The sequence below is a fragment of the Pristiophorus japonicus genome, unplaced genomic scaffold (assembly GCF_044704955.1).
Source record: "Pristiophorus japonicus isolate sPriJap1 unplaced genomic scaffold, sPriJap1.hap1 HAP1_SCAFFOLD_957, whole genome shotgun sequence".
In the NCBI taxonomy this organism is placed as follows: Eukaryota; Metazoa; Chordata; class Chondrichthyes; family Pristiophoridae; genus Pristiophorus; species Pristiophorus japonicus.
The window spans coordinates 28,546-49,289 of NW_027254886.1; the positions used below are offsets into that span (position 1 = coordinate 28,546).

The window sequence follows — 20,744 nt, forward strand, 5'->3', positions numbered from 1 at the left end:
CACAGCCAGCACTGTGATGATGACGATCCAATCAGCTGTTATTTTATTGATATTGGTTGAGCGATAAATATTAGTCCCAGGACACCGGGGAGAACTCCCCCTGCTCTTCTTCCAATAGTGGCCCCGGGATCTTTTACATTCACCCGAGAGGGCAGACGTGGACCTCAGTTTAACGTCTCATGCAAAAGACGGCACCTCCGACAGTGCGGCACTCCCTCAGTACCGCCCCTCCGACAGTGCGGCGCTCCCTCAGTACCGTCCCTCCGACAATGCGGCGCTCCCTCAGTACCGCCCCTCCGACAATGCGGCGCTCCCTCAGTACTGCCCCTCCGACAGTGCGGCGCTCCCTCAGTACCGCCCCTCCGACTGCGCAGTGCAGCGCTCCCTCAGTACCGCCCCTCCGACAGCGCAGTGCGGCGCTCCCTCAGTGCCGCCCCTCCGACAGTGGGAAATACTTAATACATTGTCTTTCACCACCTCAGGATGCCCCGAAGCGCTTCACAACCAATGAAGTACTTTTGAAGTGCGGTCACTGTTGTAATGTGGGAAACGCGGCAGCCAATTTGCGCACAGCAAGCTCCCACAAACCGCAACCTGATAAATGACCCGATCATCTGTTGTTTCCGGCCATTATGTTTGTGGTAGAATGTTGGTTGGGGGCTATCGCTCGCAGCCATAGCCTTATCAGCGGGTGTGTGTAGCCGGGGTTGTATCTGGCACAGGCTGCGGGCGATGGTGAAGGGTGGGGGGGCAAAGGGGGAGAGTATGGTGGAGGAGGGGGACGGGGATGGAGGAGGAGGGGGACGGGGATGGAGGAGGAGGGGGAGGGGGATGGAGGAGGAGGGGGAGGGGGATGGAGGAGGAGGGGGAGGGGGATGGGGATGGAGGAGGAGGGGGAGGGAGGAGGAGGGGGAGGGGGAGGGGATGGAGGAGGAGGGGGAGGGGGAGGGGGATGGAGGAGGAGAGGGAGGGGGAGGGGGATGGAGGAGGAGGGGGGGGTTGGTGGAGGGGGATGGAGGAGGAGGGGAGGGGGAGGGGGATGGAGGAGGAGGGGGAGGGGGATGGAGGAGGAGAGGGAGGTGGAGGGGGATGGAGGAGGAGGGGGAGGGGGAGGGGGATGGAGGAGGAGGGGGAGGGGGAGGGGGATGGAGGAGGAGGGGGGGGTTGGTGGAGGGGGATGGAGGAGGAGGGGGATGGAGGAGGAGGAGGAGGGGGATGGAGGAGGAGGGGAGGGGGAGGGGGATGGAGGAGGAGGGGGAGGGGGATGGAGGAGGAGGGGGGGGTTGGTGGAGGGGGATGGAGGAGGAGGGGGTTGGTGGAGGGGGAGTGGGAGACACGATACCTCCATGGGACCAGACATTGGCAGGGCAGCACAGCTCAAAGCTGCAAGATCGGGTAATATTGCAAATATCATTTCTGGGCTCCCCTGCCAGCTCACCTGGTTCAGGCAATGTGTTAGGAGCACAGACCAACATTAGGGCCCGGCCGTTCAGGGTGATGTCAGGGAGCACTTCTTCACACAAAGGGCCGTGGGAATCGGGAACTCTCTCCCCCAAACACTGTTGAGGCTGGGAATGGGCGGGGGCATTAATTAGAGCTTTCAGGATGGAGCTCTGTTGGGTAATAGTATTCAGGGTTGCGGAACCGAGGCAGGTAGCTGGAGTTACTATTAAAGATCAGGCATGGTCTCATTGAACGGCCTCCTCCTGTCCCTAATGTAACAGGCTCGAGGGGCTGAACGGCCTCCTCCTGTCCCTAATGTAACAGGCTCTAGGGACTGAACGGCCTCCTCCTGTCCCTAATGTAACAGGCTCGAGGGGCTGAATGGCCTCCTCCTGTCCCTAATGTAACAGACTCGAGGGGCTGAACGGCCTCCTCCTGTCCCTAATGTAACAGACTCGAGGGGCTGAACGGCCTCCTCCTGTCCCTAATGTAACAGGCTCGAGGGGCTGAACGGCCTCCTCCTGTCCCTAATGTAACAAGCTCGAGGGGCTGAACGGCCTCCTCCTGTTCCTAATGTAACAGGCTCGAGGGGCTGAACGGCCTCCTCCTGTTCCTAATGTAACAGGCTCGAGGGGCTGAACGGCCTCCTCCTGTCCCTAATGTAACAGGCTCGAGGGGCTGAACGGCCTCCTCCTGTCCCTAATGTAACAGGCTCGAGGGGCTGAACGGCCTCCTCCTGTCCCTAATGTAACAGGCTCGAGGGGCTGAACGGCCTCCTCCTGTCCCTAATGTAACAGGCTCGAGGGGCTGAACGGCCTCCTGTCCCTAATGTAACAGGCTCGAGGGGCTGAACGGCCTCCTCCTGTCCCTAATGTAACAGGCTCGAGGGGCTGAACGGCCTCCTGTCCCTAATGTAACAGGCTCGAGGGGCTGAGTGGCCCTAGGTTGGCTGGCAAGGATTGCTTTGCCATCGGAGTGCTGATCGCTGAATATTGGTTATTACATGGCGGAGGGAAGCTGATCGAGGAAGCAGTTGAAGGTGGTTGGGCGGAGGACAGTGTCCCCCAGAGAACCTACAGCGATGTCCTGGCCTCCCACAATCGCCTCCATCTTCCTACACGCCAGGTCCTGGGGGGGGGAGGTCACCATTGACCAGAAACATAACTGGACCAGCCACATAAATACTGTGACCACAAGAGCGGGTCAGAGACTGGTTATTCTGCGGCGAGTGTCTCACCTCCTGACTCCCCAAACCCTTTCCACCATCTACAAGGACACAAGTCAGGAGTGTGATGGAACACTCCCCACTTGCCTGGATGAGTTGCAGCTCCAACAACACTCGAGAAGCTCGACACCATCCAGGACAAAGCAGGCCGCTCGATGGGCCACGCTACCCACCACCTCCAACACTCACTCCCTCCACCACCGGCGCACCGTGGTTGCAGTGTGCACCGTCTACAGGATGCACTGCAGCAACTCGCCAAGGCTTCTTCGGCAGCACTTCCCAAACCCGCGACCTCTACCGCCTAGAAGGACAAGGGCAGCAGGTCCATGGGAACACCACCCCCTCCACGTTCCCCTCCCAGTGACACACCATCCCTCGACTTGGAAATATATCGGCCGTTCCTTCATCGTCGCTGGGTCACAATCCTGGAACTTCCTCCCTAACAGCACTGTGGGAGCACCTTCACCACACGGACTGCAGCGGTTCAAGAAAGCGGCTCATCACCACCTTCTCAAGGGGCAATTAGGGCTGGGCAATAAATGCCGGGCCTGACCAGCGACTCCCACATCCCAGGAACAAATTGTTAATAAAATGTTTGATTCGACCACTGTGCCTTTCGAGCTCAGATCCGCTAGAGACAATTGGCGCCACTCTTGGGGAGGGAATTCTAGAGCTCAGGGCCCAGGCGGCTGAAGGCACGGCCACCTATGGTGGTGCGATGGGAATTGGGAGATGGGCGAGAGGCCAGAATTGGAGGAGCACTGAGATCTCGGGGGGTTGTAAAGCTGGAGGAGATTGCAGAGATAGGGAGGGGTGTAGGGGCTGGAGGAGGTTACAGAGATAGGGAGGGGAGTAGGGACTGGAGGAGGTTACAGAGATAGGGAGGGGTGTAGGGGCTGGAGGAGGTTACAGAGATAGGGAGGGGAGTAGGGGCTGGAGGTGGTTACAGAGATAGGGAGGGGTGTAGGGCTGGAGGAGGTTACAGAGATAGGGAGGGGTGTAGGGGCTGGAGGAGGTTACAGAGATAGGGAGGGGAGTAGGGGCTGGAGGTGGTTACAGAGATAGGGAGGGGTGTAGGGGCTGGAGGAGGTTACAGAGATAGGGAGGGGTGTAGGGGCTGGAGGGGGTTACAGAGATAGGGAGGGTGTAGGGGCTGGAGGAGGTTACAGAGATAGGGAGGGGTGTAGGGGCTGGAGGAGGTTACAGAGATAGGGAGGGGAGTAGGGGCTGGAGGTGGTTACAGAGATAGGGAGGGGTGTAGAGGCTGGAGGAGGTTACAGAGATAGGGAGGGGAGTAGGGGCTGGAGGTGGTTACAGAGATAGGGAGGGGTGTAGGGGGTTACAGAGATAGGGAGGGGTGTAGGGGGTTACAGAGATAGGGAGGGGTGTAGGGGCTGGAGGTGGTTACAGAGATAGGGAGGTGAGGCCACGGAGGGATTTGAACACGAGGATGAGAATGGTGATGCAGCATCGAGATAGATTGTGTATCTGTGACGTGAGCGGTGTCTCATGATCGAAACTAGTTGCGTCTGAAAAAAAATGTGGCACCAGTTTAATGTGAAATAAACACTGCTATAAACAGGGACATTTCAAACTGGAAACTCGAATGCATAAACTCTCCTGAACAGATTTCAGGACTCAAAGATTTACAAGGATACCAGAAATGCGAGGGTACACATCAGGCAAGGATGAACAGGGTGGGTCTAGTTACTCTAGAAAGGAGAAGGCCGAGAGGTGACCTAATAGATGTGTTTAAAATGATGAAAGGTTTTGATAGAATGGATAGAGAGAGAATGTTTCCACTTGTGGGGAAGAGCGAAACTCGAGACCACCAATACAAGATCGTCACCAACAAATCCAATGGGGAATTCAGGAGAAACCTCTTTACCCAGAGAGTGGTGAGAATGTGGAACTCTCTGCCACAGGGAGGGCTCGAGGCGAATAGTATCGACGGATATGAGGGAGAAGGGTTATGTGGATTTAGATTGGGAAAGACGGGAGCAGGCTGGAGTGGAGCATAAACGCCAGCAAGGACTGGTTGAGCCGAATGGCCTGTTTCTGCGCTGTATATTCGATGTATTTCTATCGTATTTCCTGTCTGGCGTAAAAATAAAAAAGGGAAGGTGGCTCAACCGTGGCTATCTAGGGAAATCAGGGATAGTATTAAAGCCAAGGAAGTGGCATACAAATTGGCCAGAAATAGCAGCGATCCTGGGGACTGGGAGAAATTTAGAACTCAGCAGAGGAGGACAAAGGGTTTGATTAGGGCAGGGAAAATGGAGTACGAGAAGAAGCTTGCAGGGAACATTAAGACGGATTGCAAAAGTTTCTATAGATATGTAAAGAGAAAAAGGTTAGTAAAGACAAACGTAGGTCCCCTGCAGTCAGAATCAGGGGAAGTCATAACGGGGAACAAAAAAATGGCAGACCAATTGAACAAGTACTTTGGTTCGGTATTCACTGAGGAGGACACAAACAACCTTCCAGATATAAAAGGGGTCGGAGGGTCTAGTAAGGAGGAGGAACTGAGGGAAATCCTTATTAGTCGGGAAATTGTGTTGGGGAAATTGATGGGATTGAAGGCCAATAAATCCCCAGGGCCTGATGGACTGCATCCCAGAGTACTTAAGGAGGTGGCCTTGGAAATAGCGGATGCATTGACAGTCATTTTCCAACATTCCATTGACTCTGGATCAGTTCCTATCGAGTGGAGGGTAGCCAATGTAACCCCACTTTTTAAAAAAGGAAGGAGAGAGAAAACAGGGAATTATAGACCGGTCAGCCTGATCTCAGTCGTGGGTAAAATGATGGAATCAATTATTAAGGATGTCATAGCAACGCATTTGGAAAATGGTGACATGATAGGTCCAAGTCAGCATGGATTTGTGAAAGGGAAATCATGCTTGACAAATCTTCTGGAATTTTTTGAGGATGTTTCCAGTAAAGTGGACAAGGGAGAACCAGTTGATGTGGTATATTTGGACTTTCAGAAGGCTTTCGACAAGGTCCCACACCAGAGATTAATGTGCAAAGTTAAAGCACATGGGATTGGGGGTAGTGTGCTGACGTGGATTGAGAACTGGTTGTCAGACAGGAAGCAAAGAGTAGGAGTAAATGGGTACTTTTCAGAATGGCAGGCAGTGACTAGTGGGGTACCGCAAGGTTCTGTGCTGGGGCCCCAGCTGTTTACATTGTATATTAATGATTTAGACGAGGGGATCAAATGTAGTATCTCCAAATTTGCGGATGACACTAAGTTGGGTGGCAGTGTGAGCTGCGAGGAGGATGCTATGAGGCTGCAGAGTGACTTGGATAGGTTAGGTGAGTGGGCAAATGCATGGCAGATGAAGTATAATGTGGATAAATGTGAGGTGATCCACTTTGGTGGTTAAAAACAGAGAGACAGACTATTATCTGAATGGTGACAGATTAGGAAAAGGGAAGGTGCAACGAGACCTGGGTGTCATGGTACATCAGTCATTGAAGGTTGGCTTGCACGTACTGCAGGCGGTTAAGAAAGCAAATGGCATTTTGGCCTTCATAGCGAGGGGATTTGAGTACAGGGGCAGGGAGGTGTTGCTACAGTTGTACAGGGCCTTGGTGAGGCCACACCTGGAGTATTGTGTACAGTTTTGGTCTCCTAACTTGAGGAAGGACATTCTTGCTATTGAGGGAGTGCAGCGAAGATTCACCAGACTGATTCCCGGGATGGTGGGACTGACCCATCAAGAAAGACTGGATCAACTGGGCTTGTATTCACTGGAGTTCAGAAGAATGAGAGGGGACCTCATAGAAACGTTTAAAATTCTGACGGGTTTAGACAGGTTAGATGCAGGAAGAATGTTCCCGATGTTGGGGAAGTCCAGAACCAGGGGTCACAGTCTAAGGATAAGGGGTAAGCCATTTAGGACCGAGATGAGGAGAAACTTCTTCACCCAGAGAGTGGTGAACCTGTGGAATTCTCTCCCACAGAAAGTAGTTGAGGCCAATTCACTAAATATATTCAAAAAGGAGTTAGATGAAGTCCTTACTACTCGGGGGATCAAGGGGTATGGCGAGAAAGCAGGAAGGGGGTACTGAAGTTTCATGTTCAGCCATGAACTCATTGAATGGCGGTGCAGGCTAGAAGGGCTGAATGGCCTACTCCTGCACCTATTTTCGATGTTTCTCTGTTAATCCCTTTCGGCCCCTCACTCTTTGTATAAACACTTCCTTGATTCAAAAGGAATTTTGACGATCGCGAGATTGGTTTCTCGATGAAAATGGGATTTTCCAGAGTTACTATTAGCTTTGCTCCAATGAAAGGTTCCCAAATGCTCTTTGTAAAAAAGGATTCTAAGCTGCAAATCTGAAGTTTAATTAATTTCCAATGTAGGTGGTTAAAGTCACAGCAAAAAGTGTAATGCTTAGCTGGGTAAACAGCTCCGCCCAGTGGCATAGCGAGTAAGTGAAGCTCCCTCTACACTGTCCCATCAAACACTCACAGGGCAGGTACAGCACAGGTTTAGATACAGAGTAAAGCTCCCTCTACACTGTCCCATCAAACACTCCCAGGGCAGGTACAGCACGGGTTTAGATACAGAGTAAAGCTCCCTCTACACTGTCCCATCAAACACTCCCAGGGCAGGTACAGCACGGGTTTAGATACAGAGTAAAGCTTCCTGTCAGATTGCCCATCATTTACTTCCTAGCTTTGATCTGTTGATCTGGCATCCACTTTAAGCTGTGCTGGACCTGCTGTTGTATTCCACCTTTGGGACACTGCCAGTGAACAAGCAATACATTGTTCAGCACTCAATGGTTCAGTAGTACCTGGATATGAATGACCTGTTAGGACCAGGGCTTCCCCACATCTGAGCCAAAAGTGAAAGAATAAATACCTCCAGCCTCGACTATTCCAATGCTCTTCCACCTTCCCTGACCGTCAGATCATCCAAAGGTCTGCTGCCCAGTGTCCCAACTCAGAGTCCTGCTCACCCCCCTCGGTGCTTGCTGACCTACACTGCAGCGCAGTATCCCTGTCCCCTCTAGGCTGCACTTTTCCAGTGGTCTCCTGGCCAGACTCCCCATCTCTGTAACCCCCTCCCTATCTCTGTAATCTCCTCCAGCCCCTCCCTATCTCTGTAATCTCCTCCAGCCCCTCCCTATCTCTGTAACCCCCTCCCTATCTCTGTAACCTCCTCCAGGCCCTCCCCATCTCTAACCTCCTCCAGCCCCTACACCCCTCCCCATCTCTGTAACCCCCTCCCTATCTCTGTAACCTCCTCCAGCCCCTACACCCCTCCCCATCTCTAATCTCCTCCAGCCCCTACCTATCTCTAACCCCCTCCAGCCCCTACACCCCTCCCTATCTCTGTAACCCCCTCCAGCCCCTCCCTATCTCTGTAATCTCCTCCAGCCCCTCCCTATCTCTGTAACCTCCTCCAGGCCCTTCCCATCTCTGTAACCTCCTCCAGGCCCTCCCTATCTCTGTAACCTCCTCCAGCCCCTACACCCCTCCCCATCTCTGTAATCTCCTCCAGCCCCTACACCCCTCCCTATCTCTAACCCCCTCCAGCCCCTACACCCCTCCCTATCTCTGTAACCTCCTCCAGCCCCTACACCCCTCCCTCTCTCTGTAACCTCCTCCAGCCCCTACACCCCTCCCTAGCTCAGTAACCCTCCCAGATCTCTGCGCTCCTCCAAGTCTGCCCTCTTGCCCATCTCCCGATTCCCATCACTCCACCATTGGTGGCCTTGCCTTCTGTTGCCTGGGCCCCAAGCTCTGGAACGCCCTCCCTAAACCTCTCCGACTCTCTCTCCTCCTTTAAGATGTTCCTTCAAACCAACCTCTGTGACCCAGCTTTTGGTCGCCTGTCCCCAATATCTCATCGTGTGGCTCGGGGTCTGATTTACGCTCCTGTGAAGTGCATGGGGACGTTAAAGGTGAGATATAAAGACACAATGTAGAGGATAGAAAGCAAGATTTAGGACAGGACACTGCCGCTTGTCTCCAGGCGTATTTATTGACATTATACATATATATATATTCACACACACAGACACCGGCGGATTGCACTTTCCCCACCCCATTGTCCAGTCCCAGCCCCACGTAAACTAAACTCCGGCGTCAAGGCACATTCAGAACTCGTCAAAAAAGACGTTGGGCAGTTCTTGAAAGAACTTGCAGCATTTACAGTACGTACGACAGACACACTGCCCGCCTGAGCGCAAGGCTCCCGCTGCTACACTTGTAGACAGGTCAGGGCTGGGCGGCACTCGAATTTATTTCCCACAAAGTGACGGCTTCACAGCCCACCAGCAAACCCTCGGGGTCTCTGGGGTCAGCGATTGCCCTGGCCACTCCTTCCCATCCATTGTTTGGAAGGTGTGTGAGCAAGTTGTCAATTCAGTCAATCGCCAGCCCTTCCACTCCCCACTTGAACAGTTTCCTAAACTTTCTATGGATGGCTGGAGTTCTCGGGGAGAGTGCAGATAGATGCATAAATAGGGTCTCCCCACCCTACACACCACTCTTTCTGGGTAGCGAGCGGGGTGAAGTGCGTGGAGGAGAAAGAGAGAGAGAGAGAGAGAGAGAGAGAGAAAATAAAGAGTGTGTGTACTGGTGGGTACAGGTCTGTCGCTGTGTAACACTGGGGTACAGTACTGGTGGGTACAGGTCTGTCACTGTATAACACTTGGGTACAGTACTGGTGGGTACAGGTCTGTCACTGTATAACACTTGGGTACAGTACTTGTGGGTACAGGTCTGTCACTGTATAACACTGGGGTACAGTACTGGTGGGTACAGGTCTGTCACTGTATAACACTGGGTACTGTACTGATGGGCACAGCTCTGTCACTGTATAACACTGGGGTACAATACTGGTGGGTACAGGTCTGTCACTGTATAACACGGGTACAGTACTGGTGGGTACAGGTCTGTCACTGTATAACACTGGGGTACAGTACTGGTGGGTACAGGTCTGTCACTGTATAACACTGGGGTACAGTACTGGTGGGTACAGGTCTTTCACTGTATAACACTGGGGTACAGTACTGGTGGGCACAGGTCTGTCACTGTATAACACTGGGGTACAGGTCTGTCATTGTATAACACTGGGGTACAGTACTGGTGGGTACAGGCCTATCAGTGTATAACACTGGGGTACAGTACTGGTGGGTACAGGTCTGTCACTGTATAACACTGGGGTACAGTACTGGTGGGTACAGGTCTGTCAGTGTATAACACTGGGGTACAGTACTGGTGGGTACAGGTCTGTCAGTGTATAACACTGAGGTACTGTACTGGTGGGTACAGGTCTGTCAGTGTATAACACTGGGGTACAGTACTTTTTTGAAGCTGTAGTCACTGTTGTATTGTGGGAAACGCCAATTTGTGCACAGCAAGCTCCCACACACAGCAATGTGATAATGACCCAGATCGTCTGTTTCAGTGATGTTGTTTGAGGGATAAATATTGGCCCCAGGACACCAGGGAGAACTCCCCCTGCTCTTCTTCCAATAGTGGCCGTGGGATCTTTTACATCCACCCGAGAGGGCAGACGGGGCCTCGGTTTAACGTCTCATCCGAAATACAGCCCCTCCGACAGTGCGGCACTCCCTCAGTACTGCCCCTCCGACAGTGCGACACTCCCTCAGCACCGCCCCTCCGACAGAGCGGCGTTCCCTCAGTACCGCCCCTCCGACAGTGCGGCGCTCCCTCAGTACCGCCCCTCTGAAGCAGAAATAGAGTTGTGGAACCCTCTGATCATCGCAGATTGGCTTCCTTGACTACTCAGAGTTTGCTGACAGTGTACAAGAGAAGAGTACAAATTGCGACAATGCTCCCTCTAAGCCTGTGCGGCTGCACGGAAAATTACTCCATCTGCGCCCTCCGAGAAAGAGGCCGCACAGTGCGAACGCGGCGGATGGAGAGAATGGGAGGCATCATCGGAAGGATTGTCGGCGCAGAGAAGCTGCTCTGCCCCAGCGCAGGAATCAAACACTTGCACAGCCCCCATCACCCTGAAACACTGGCTCTCCCGGACCAGGCTGATCTGGCAGGAGGCCCATCACCCTGAAACACTGACTCTCCCGGACCAGGCTGATCTGGCAGGAGGCCCATCACCCTGAAACACTGGCTCTCCCGGACCAGGCTGATCTGGCAGGAGGCCCATCACCCTGAAACACTGGCTCTCCCGGACCAGGCTGATCTGGCAGGAGGCCCATCACCCTGAAACACTGGCTCTCCCGGACCAGGCTGATCTGGCAGGAGGCACAGGCAGCAGGGGCCGACTGGCCTCTTGCTGTGCCGGGTCAGGCTAATGGTTAATGGTGATCGGGTTATGAATCAGCACCGGGCGTTTCCAGCTGTTCTGAAAATAGATTCATTTTTGCTTTTTTAAAAACATATATTTATATTTATGTACACACACAATATTAAAAATAAATCTAAAATGGACAAAACGCCCCCCAAGGCACTTCAGAGATACAGTAACACCCCCCCCCCCACCCTCTCACACACATATTATAGCTCTGGGCACTGAATTCGAGCCAGGAGACTGCTTGGCAGAACGGGTTTGCTGGGGGAGGAGGGTTACCCAGAGTCAGGGACAGGCAGCTCAAGCAGGGAGGAGATATACAGCCAGAGAGAGGGGAAGACTGAAACAGAGAGAGAGCGAGAGAGAGAGAGAGAGAGAGACAGACAGAGAGAGAGAGAGAGAGAGAGAGGGAGACAGAGACAGAGAGAGAGAGAGAGACAGAAACACAGAGACATAAACACACAGACATACACAGAGAGACAGACGGGAGACACACACAGAGAGACAGACGGGAGACACACACAGAGAGACAGACGGGAGACATACACACAGAGACAGACAGACGGGAGACACACACAGAGAGACAGACGGGAGACACACACAGAGAGACAGACGGGAGACATACACACAGAGACAGACAGACGGGAGACACACACAGAGAGACAGACGGGAGACACACACAGAGAGACAGACGGGAGACACACACAGAGAGACAGACGGGAGACACACACAGAGAGACAGACAGACGGGAGACACACACAGAGACAGACAGACGGGAGACACACACAGAGACAGACAGACGGGAGACACACACAGAGACAGACAGACGGGAGACACACACAGAGACAGACAGACGGGAGACACACACAGAGACAGACAGACGGGAGACACACACAGAGACAGACAGACGGGAGACACACACAGAGAGACAGACGGGAGACACACACAGAGACAGACAGACGGGAGACACACACAGAGACAGACAGACGGGAGACACACACAGAGACAGACAGACGGGAGACACACACAGAGACAGACAGACAGACATCGGACAACGCACAATTTCTCACCAACTGTGCATGAATCACAGGCAAAGGCACCTCATCAATTGTTAAAAGGACGTGGGTTGACGGTGAACACCAAGTCTGAGCCTAAGGGACAAGGCGGCAGCAGTAATGGTTCCCCGGCCCTTGAAGCACAAGGCTGTGGTAAAGCACTTGGTAAACGGGGGAGGGAGAGTCAGCCATGCCATGTGTAGGTAAGGTGGTACTCAGTCAGGTAAGGACCGCACGGACCCATTCTAGCAGAAGGCGGAAAGCCTGAATGCCTTGCGTGTATACACTGTGCAAAGGATCTGTGGAGAAGGCTGGACAGTAAGGCTATAGGCCGGAGGTTAACATAGCCCTGTGTATAAACCTGCAGCTCTCTGCCCGTACAGCACAACGGGCCGTTCTGCCCCTCCCTACCCGCACTCCACGTACAGCCTCCTCCCCCGATCGCGTTGATCAACGTTTCTGCCGTTCGGCCTGGTCAGAAACGCATGGCGTCGTTCGGTCGAGTCAGCGGGACTCGGTTTCCGGATCGAGAAATTCTTAGCCTTTCCTTTGGCCGTCGCACGCCCCCCCCCTCCCCACACACAATCGGAAAACAACAAACCTCATCATGTTCAATAACTGGCAGTCCTGTTTGGTTTTATTTCCCGTGATCAATAACCCGTTACGGAGCACATTTTGTTGTATTTTTACATAATTGGAAGAGAAAGAGCGAGACGGTGCCCCGCGGACCGGGAGCCTTGCTCTGTGAGTGAGACGGTGTCCCGCGGACCGGGAGCCTTGCTCTGCGAGCGAGACGGTGCCCCGCGGACCGGGAGCCTTGCTCTGTGAGCGAGATGGTGCCCCGCGGACCGGGAGCCTTGCTCTGCGAGGGAGACGGTGCCCCGCGGAGTGGGAGCCTTGCTCTGCGAGTGAGACGGTGCCCCGTGGACCGGGAGCCTTGCTCTGTGAGCGAGATGGTGCCCCACGGACCGGGAGCCTTGCTCTGTGAGCGAGACGGTGCCCCGCGGAGTGGGAGCCTTGCTCTGCGAGCGAGACGGTGCCCCGCGGAGTGGGAGCCTTGCTCTGTGAGCGAGACGGTGCCCCGCGGACCGGGAGCCTTGCTCTGTGAGTGAGACGGTGTCCCGCGGAGTGGGAGCCTTGCTCTGTGAGTGAGACGGTGCCCCGCGGAGTGGGAGCCTTGCTCTGTGAGCGAGACGGTGCCCCGCGGAGTGGGAGCCTTGCTCTGCGAGCGAGACGGTGCCCCGCGGAGTGGGAGCCTTGCTCTGTGAGCGAGACGGTGCCCCGCGGACCGGGAGCCTTGCTCTGCGAGCGAGACGGTGCCCCGCGGAGTGGGAGCCTTGCTCTGTGAGCGAGACGGTGCCCCGCGGACCGGGAGCCTTGCTCTGCGAGCGAGACGGTGCCCCGCGGACCGGGAGCCTTGCTCTGTGAGTGAGACGGTGCCCCGCGGAGTGGGAGCCTTGCTCTGCGAGCGAGACGGTGCCCCGCGGAGTGGGAGCCTTGCTCTGCGAGCGAGACGGTGCCCCGCGGAGTGGGAGCCTTGCTCTGCGAGTGAGACGGTGCCCCGCGGACCGGGAGCCTTGCTCTGCGAGTGAGACGGTGCCCCGTGGACCGGGAGCCTTGCTCTGTGAGCGAGACGGTGCCCCGCGGACCGGGAGCCTTGCTCTGTGAGTGAGACGGTGCCCCGCGGACCGGGAGCCTTGCTCTGCGAGCGAGACGGTGCCCCGCGGAGTGGGAGCCTTGCTCTGTGAGCGAGACGGTGCCCCGCGGACCGGGAGCCTTGCTCTGTGAGCGAGACGGTGTCCCGCGGACCGGGAGCCTTGCTCTGCGAGGGAGACGGTGCCCCGCGGACCGGGAGCCTTGCTCTGCGATCGAGACGGTGCCCCGCGGACCGGGAGCCTTGCTCTGTGAGCGAGACGGTGCCCCGCGGAGTGGGAGCCTTGCTCTGCGAGCGAGACGGTGCCCCGCGGACCGGGAGCCTTGCTCTGCGAGCGAGACGGTGCCCCGCGGAGTGGGAGCCTTGCTCTGCGAGTGAGACGGTGCCCCGCGGAGTGGGAGCCTTGCTCTGCGAGGGAGACGGTGCCCCGCGGAGTGGGAGCCTTGCTCTGCGAGGGAGACGGTGCCCCGCGGAGTGGGAGCCTTGCTCTGTGAGCGAGACGGTGCCCCCCCACCGTGGATCTGCGAGGGGAGGGGCCTTGATGGACGGTGAGCTGTATCCGGGGCCAGGGAACAGTGCTGGATGTCGGGGAGGGAGGGCACGTGTAAAAGTCTGGATGAGGTACAGGAGAAAGATGACGGGTGCCCCTGGCTTCAGAGTATAAAAAAATTGGTCGTGCGCAAAGTGAAACCAGCCGCGTTGCAGCCGTCAGGTCAGCGAATTACTCCGGTGGTTGTGTGAGCCGCTGAGAGAGAGGGGGGCCTGTGGTCTGTGGGATCTCCGCACCGCTGCCATTCCTCGCCCTACCATTGCCCGTAGGGTGCTCGGCGAGGATGTTTCCGAAGGCGAGTGTTGGGGATCGGTGGAGTGGACGGTTGCTCAGGTCACGGTCCTGGTGACCCCTCTCCCTCTCCCTCTCCGCACCTCAGATATTCTGTTGCTGCAAAAGGAAAAACGGCAAATGAACACAAGCCAGGCGTCAACTCCCACACCGCTTCAAACAGGTACAAGAGAGGAAGGGGGAGAGAACAGGAGAGAGGGAGAGGCAGAGGAAGAAGAAGAAACTCCTATCTCTCCAGTGCCTTTAACCCCCTCAGGAGGTCCCGAAGCCTCACAGCCAATGATGGACAATTTGAAGTGTAATGTTGGAATGTGGGAAACGCGGCAGCCGATCGTGCACAGCAAGCTCCCACAGAAAGCAATGAGTAAAGATTTTACAGCAAGTACAGTGAGTGAACACAGCAGCCCTCGATTCCCGAGCCTCCCCCCGTCCCCCGTCCCCCGGTGCTGAAAGAACGATTGCACGCACGGATTTGCGTTCATCACAACCCTGGGACGTCCCACAGTGTGCTGTGGACCCGGGGAGTCCCCGTTACCTGTGGGCTGACTCGGGCCGCTCGGAGTTTGGTCTTGGAGTGAGTCTTGATTCGGCTGTGTCCGTGCCGCAGTGAGTCGGGCTTAGCGTCCTGGTCCTCGAGCCGCTGGGTCAGCGCCAGCTTCTGCTGGATGGCCATACGCAGCAGCGAGTTCAGAGTCTTCTTCTCATCCTCCGCTGCCGCCAGCTGTCGCTGCATCTCGTCCAACTGTGTAACATACTGATCGCACCTGGTGGGGCGAGGGAGAGAGTGAGAGCGAGCGAGGGGGGGGGGGGGGGGGAAGAGTGAGAGCGAGCGAGGGGGGGGGGGGGGGGGAGAGTGAGAGCGAGCGAGGGGGGGGGGGGAGAGTGAGAGCGAGCGAGGGGGGGGGAGTGAGAGCGAGCGAGGGGGGAGTGAGAGCGAGCGAGGGGGGGGGGGGGGAGAGTGAGAGCGAGCGAGGGGGGGGGGAGAGTGAGAGCGAGAGCGAGCGAGGGGGGGGGGGGTGAGAGTGAGAGCGAGCGAGGGGGGGGGGGGGGGGAGAGTGAGAGCGAGCGAGGGGGGGGGGGGAGAGTGAGAGCGAGCGAGGGGGGGGGGGAGAGTGAGAGCGAGCGAGGGGGGGGGGGGAGAGTGAGAGCGAGCGAGGGGGGGGGGGGGAGAGTGAGAGCGAGCGAGGGGGGGGGGGAGAGTGAGAGCGAGCGAGGGGGGGGGGAGAGTGAGAGCGAGCGAGGGGGGGGGGGGAGAGTGAGAGCGAGCGAGGGGGGGGGGGGAGAGTGAGAGCGAGCGAGGGGGGGGGGGGAGAGTGAGAGCGAGCGAGGGGGGGGGAGAGTGAGAGCGAGCGAGGGGGGGGGGGGGGGGAGAGTGAGAGCGAGCGAGGGGGGGGGGGAGAGTGAGAGCGAGCGAGGGGGGGGGGGGGGAGAGTGAGAGCGAGCGAGGGGGGGGGGGGGAGAGTGAGAGCGAGCGAGGGGGGGGGGGGAGAGTGAGAGTGAGAGCGAGCGAGGGGGGGGGGGGAGAGTGAGAGCGAGCGAGGGGGGGGGGGGAGAGTGAGAGCGAGCGAGGGGGGGGGGGGGGAGAGTGAGAGCGAGCGAGGGGGGGGGGCGGAAGAGAGTGAGAGCGAGCGAGGGGGGGGGGGCGGAAGAGAGTGAGAGCGAGCGAGGGGGGGGGGGGGAAAGAGAGTGAGAGCGAGGGGGGGGGGGGGCGGGAGAGTGAGAGCGAGCGAGGGGGGGGGGGGGAGAGTGAGAGCGAGGGGGGGGGGGCGGGAGAGTGAGAGCGAGCGAGGGGGGGGGGGGGAGAGTGAGAGCGAGCGAGGGGGGGGGGGGGGGAAGAGTGAGAGTGAGAGCGAGCGAGGGGGGGGGGGGGGGAGAGTGAGAGCGAGCGAGGGGGGGGCGGAAGAGAGTGAGAGCGAGCGAGGGGGGGGGGAAAAGAGAGTGAGAGCGAGGGGGGGGGGGGCGGGAGAGTGAGAGCGAGCGAGGGGGGGGGGGGGGAGAGTGAGAGCGAGCGAGGGGGGGGGGGGGAGAGTGAGAGTGAGAGCGAGCGAGGGGGGGGGAGAGTGAGAGTGAGAGCGAGCGAGGGGGGGGGAGAGTGAGAGTGAGAGCGAGCGAGGGGGGGGGAGAGTGAGAGTGAGAGCGAGCGAGGGGGGGGGAAGAGTGAGAGCGAGCGAGCGAGGGGGGGGGGGGGGGGAGAGTGAGAGCGAGCGAGGGGGGGGGGGGGGGAGAGTGAGAGCGAGCGAGGGGGGGGGGGGAGTGAGAGCGAGCGAGGGGGGAGTGAGAGCGAGCGAGGGGGGGGGGGGGGAGAGTGAGAGCGAGCGAGGGGGGGGGGAGAGTGGGAGAGTGAGAGCGAGAGCGAGCGAGGGGGGGCGGGAGAGTGAGAGCGAGCGAGGGGGGGGGGGGAGAGTGAGAGTGAGAGCGAGCGAGGGGGGGGGAGAGTGAGAGTGAGAGCGAGCGAGGGGGGGGGAGAGTGAGAGTGAGAGCGAGCGAGGGGGGGGGAGAGTGAGAGTGAGAGCGAGCGAGGGGGGGGAAGAGTGAGAGTGAGAGCGAGCGAGGGGGGGGGAGAGTGAGAGTGAGAGCGAGCGAGGGGGGGGGGAGAGTGAGAGTGAGAGCGAGCGAGGGGGGGGGGGGGGAAGAGTGAGAGTGAGAGCGAGCGAGGGGGGGGGGGGGCGGGAGAGTGAGAGCGAGCGAGTGGGGGGGGGGGAAGAGAGTGAGAGCGAGCGAGGGGGGGGGGGGGCGGGAGAGTGAGAGCGAGCGAGGGGGGGGGGGAGAGAGTGAGAGCGAGCGAGTGGGGGGGGGGGGGGAAAGAGAGTGAGAGCGAGCGAGGGGGGGGGGCGGAGAGAGTGAGAGCGAGCGAGGGGGGGGGGCGGAGTGAGAGCGAGCGAGGGGGGGGGGTGGGAGAGTGAGAGCGGCGAGCGAGTGGGGGGGGGGGAAGAGTGAGAGCGAGCGAGGGGGGGGGAGAGTGAGAGCGAGCGAGGGGGGGGGGGAAAGAGTGAGAGGGGGGGGGAGAGACAGGGGGAGGGAGAGAGTGAGAGCGAGCGAGGGGGGGGGAAAAGAGAGTGAGTGAGAGCGAGCGGGGGGGGGGGGGGGGGAGGGGAGAGAGACAGGGGGAGGGAGAGAGTGAGAGCGAGCAAGGAGGGGGGGGGGAAGAGACAGGGGGAGGGAGAGACTGAGAGCGAGCGAGGGGGGGGGAGGGGAGAGAGACAGGGGGAGGGAGAGAGTGAGAGCAAGCGGGGGGGGGGGGAAAAGAGAGACAGGGGGAGGGAGAGAGTGAGCGCGAGCGAGGGGGGGGGGAAGAGAGAGTGAGAGCGAGCGAGCGAGCGAGGGGGGGGGGGGAGAGTGAGAGCGAGCGAGGGGGGGGGGGGAAAAGAGAGTGAGAGCGAGCGAGGGGGGGGGGGGGGGAAAAGAGAGTGAGAGTGAGCGAGGGGGGGGGGGGGGAAAAGAGAGTGAGAGCGAGCGAGCGGGGGGGGGGAAAAGAGAGAGAGTGAGAGTGAGAACGAGCAAGGAGGGGGGGGGGGAAGAGACAGGGGGAGGGAGAGACTGAGAGCGAGCGAGGGGGGGGGAGGGGAGAGAGACAGGGGGAGGGAGAGAGTGAGAGCAAGCGGGGGGGGGGAAAGAGAGACAGGGGGAGGGAGAGAGTGAGAGCGAGCGAGGGAGGGGGGAAAGAGAGTGAGAGCGAGCGAGGGGGGGGGGGAAGAGAGTGAGAGCGAGCGAGGGGGGGGGGGGGAAGAGAGAGAGACAGGGGGAGGTAGAGAGTGAGAGCGAGCGAGGGGGGGGAAAGAGACAGGGGGAGGGAGAGAGTGAGAGCGAGCGAGGGGGGGGGGGGGAAGAGAGAGAGAGAGAGAGCGAGCGGGGGGGGGGGAAAGAGAGTGAGAGCGAGCGAGGGGGGGGGAAAAAGAGGAAAAGAGAGAGACAGGGGGAGGGAGAGAGTGAGAGCGAGTGAGGGAGGGGGGGAAAGAGAGTGAGAGCGAGCGAGGGGGGGGGGAAAGAGAGACGGGGAGGTAGAGAGTGAGAGCGAGCGAGGGGGGGGGAAAAGAGACAGGGGGAGGGAGAGAGTGAGAGCGAGCGGGGGGGGGGGAAAAGAGAGCGAGAGCGAGCGAGGGGGGGGGAAAGAGGAAAGAGAGAGACAGGGGGAGGGAGAGAGTGAGAGCGAGCGAGGGGTGGAGGGGACAGGGGGAGGGAGAGAGTGAGAGCGAGCGGGGGGGGAGGGAGAGAGTGAGATCGAGCAAGGGGGGGGGGGGGGGGGAAGAGAGACAGGGGGAAGGGGGCCGAGGGAGGAGAGAGAGAGAGAGAGAGAGGGAGGGGGAAGGGGGGAGCGAGGGAGGAAAGAGAGAGAGAGGGGGGCGAGGCCGAGGGAGGAGAGAGAGAGAGAGGAGGGGGGCGACGGAGGAGAGAGAGAGGGGGGCCGAGGGAGGAGGGGAGGGGGGGGGCAAGGGAGGAGAGAGGGGGGGGGGGGGCGACGGAGGAGAGAGAGAGGGGGGCCGAGCGAGGAGAGAGAGATGGGGGAGGAGAGGCCGAGGGAGGAGAGAGGGGGGGGGGGGGCGAGGGAGGAGGGGGGGGGGGGGCGAGGGAGGAGAGAGAGGGGGGGGGGCGAGGGAGGAGAGAGAGGGGGGGGGGCGAGGGAGGAGAGAGAGGGGGGGGGGCGAGGGAGGAGAGAGAGGGGGGGGGCGAGGGAGGAGAGAGAGGGGGGGGGCGAGGGAGGAGAGAGAGGGGGGGGGGCGGAGGGAGGAGAGAGAGGGGGGGCGAGGGAGCAGAGAGAGGGGGGGGCGAGGGAGCAGAGAGAGGGGGGGGCGAGGGAGCAGAGAGAGGGGGGGGCGAGGGAGCAGAGAGAGGGGGGGGCGAGGGAGCAGAGAGAGGGGGGGGCGAGGGAGCAGAGAGAGGGGGGGGCGAGGGAGCAGAGAGAGGGGGGGGCGAGGGAGCAGAGAGAGGGGGGGCGAGGGAGCAGAGAGAGGGGGGGCGAGGGAGCAGAGAGAGGGGGGGGCGAGGGAGCAGAGAGAGGGGGGGGCGAGGGAGCAGAGAGAGGGGGGGCGAGGGAGCAGAGAGAGGGGGGGGGCGAGGGAGCAGAGAGGGGGGGGCGAGGGAGCAGAGAGAGGGGGGGGCGAGGGAGCAGAGAGAGGGGGGGGCGAGGGAGCAGAGAGGGGGGGGGCGAGGGAGCAGAGAGAGGGGGGGGGCGAGGGAGCAGAGAGGGGGGGGCGAGGGAGCAGAGAGAGGGGGGGGCGAGGGAGCAGAGAGAGGGGGGGGCGAGGGAGCAGAGAGAGGGGGGGGCGAGGGAGCAGAGAGAGGGGGGGGCGAGGGAGCAGAGAGAGGGGGGGGCGAGGGAGCAGAGAGAGGGGGGGGCGAGGGAGCAGAGAGAGGGGGGGGCGAGGGAGCAGAGAGAGGGGGGGGCGAGGGAGCAGAGAGAGGGGGGGGCGAGGGAGCAGAGAGAGGGGGGGGCGAGGGAGCAGAGAGAGGGGGGGGCGAGGGAGCAGAGAGAGGGGGGGCGAGGGAGCAGAGAGAGGGGGGGGCGAGGGAGCAGAGAGAGGGGGGGGGCGAGGGAGCAGAGAGAGGGGGGGCGAGGGAGCAGAGAGAGGGGGGGGCGAGGGAGCAGAGAGAGGGGGGGGCGAGGGAGCAGAGAGAGGGGGGGGCGAGGGAGCAGAGAGAGGGGGGGGCGAGGGAGCAGAGAGAGGGGGGGGCGAGGGAGCAGAGAGAGGGGGGGGCGAGGGAGCAGAGAGAGGGGGGGGCGAGGGAGCAGAGAGAGGGGGGGGCGAGGGAGCAGAGAGGGGGGGGGGCGAGGGGGAGAGAGAGGGGGGGGCTAGGGGGGGAGAGAGAGGGGGGGCGAGGGAGGAGAGAGAGGGGGGGCGAGGGAGGAGGGCGAGGGAGGAGAGAGAGGGGGGGGCGAGGGAGGAGAGAGAGGGGGGGCGAGGGAGGAGAGAGAGGGGGGGCGAGGGAGGAGAGAGAGGGGGGTCGAGGGAGGAGAGAGAGCCGAGGGAGGAGAGGGGGGGGGGGCGAGGGAGGAGAGAGAGAGGGGGGGGGGCGAGGGAGGGCGAGGGAGGAGAGAGAGGGGAGGGGGTGAGGGAGGAGCGAGGGAGGAGCGGGGGAGGGCGAGGGAGGAGAGAGAGGGGAGGGGGCGAGGGAGGAGAGGGGGGGGGGGCGAGGGAGGAGGGGCGAGAGCGAGAACACTTCTACATGCACGGTAACTGTACCGCATCACTTTTAATCCGAGAGAACATTGCGCGATCTCCGTAAC

At 59.9% G+C, this 20,744-nt stretch overlaps 1 protein-coding gene across 2 annotated transcripts in view; it reads right to left on the reverse strand.

Moving 5' to 3' along the window:
* Positions 1 to 8,654: 8,654 nt before the first annotated feature.
* The window catches only part of LOC139258377 (protein bicaudal D homolog 2-like), a 69,493-nt gene continuing 57,403 nt past the window's right edge, over positions 8,655 to 20,744 (reverse strand). For both annotated transcript variants that reach the window (XM_070874756.1, XM_070874755.1), the window contains 2 exons: positions 15,057 to 15,285; positions 8,655 to 14,620 (listed from right to left, as the gene is read on the reverse strand). In XM_070874756.1, coding sequence (XP_070730857.1) covers positions 14,606 to 14,620; positions 15,057 to 15,285 — 244 coding nt within the window. In that variant the 3' untranslated portion in view covers positions 8,655 to 14,605. The remainder of the gene's footprint in view (positions 14,621 to 15,056; positions 15,286 to 20,744) is intronic.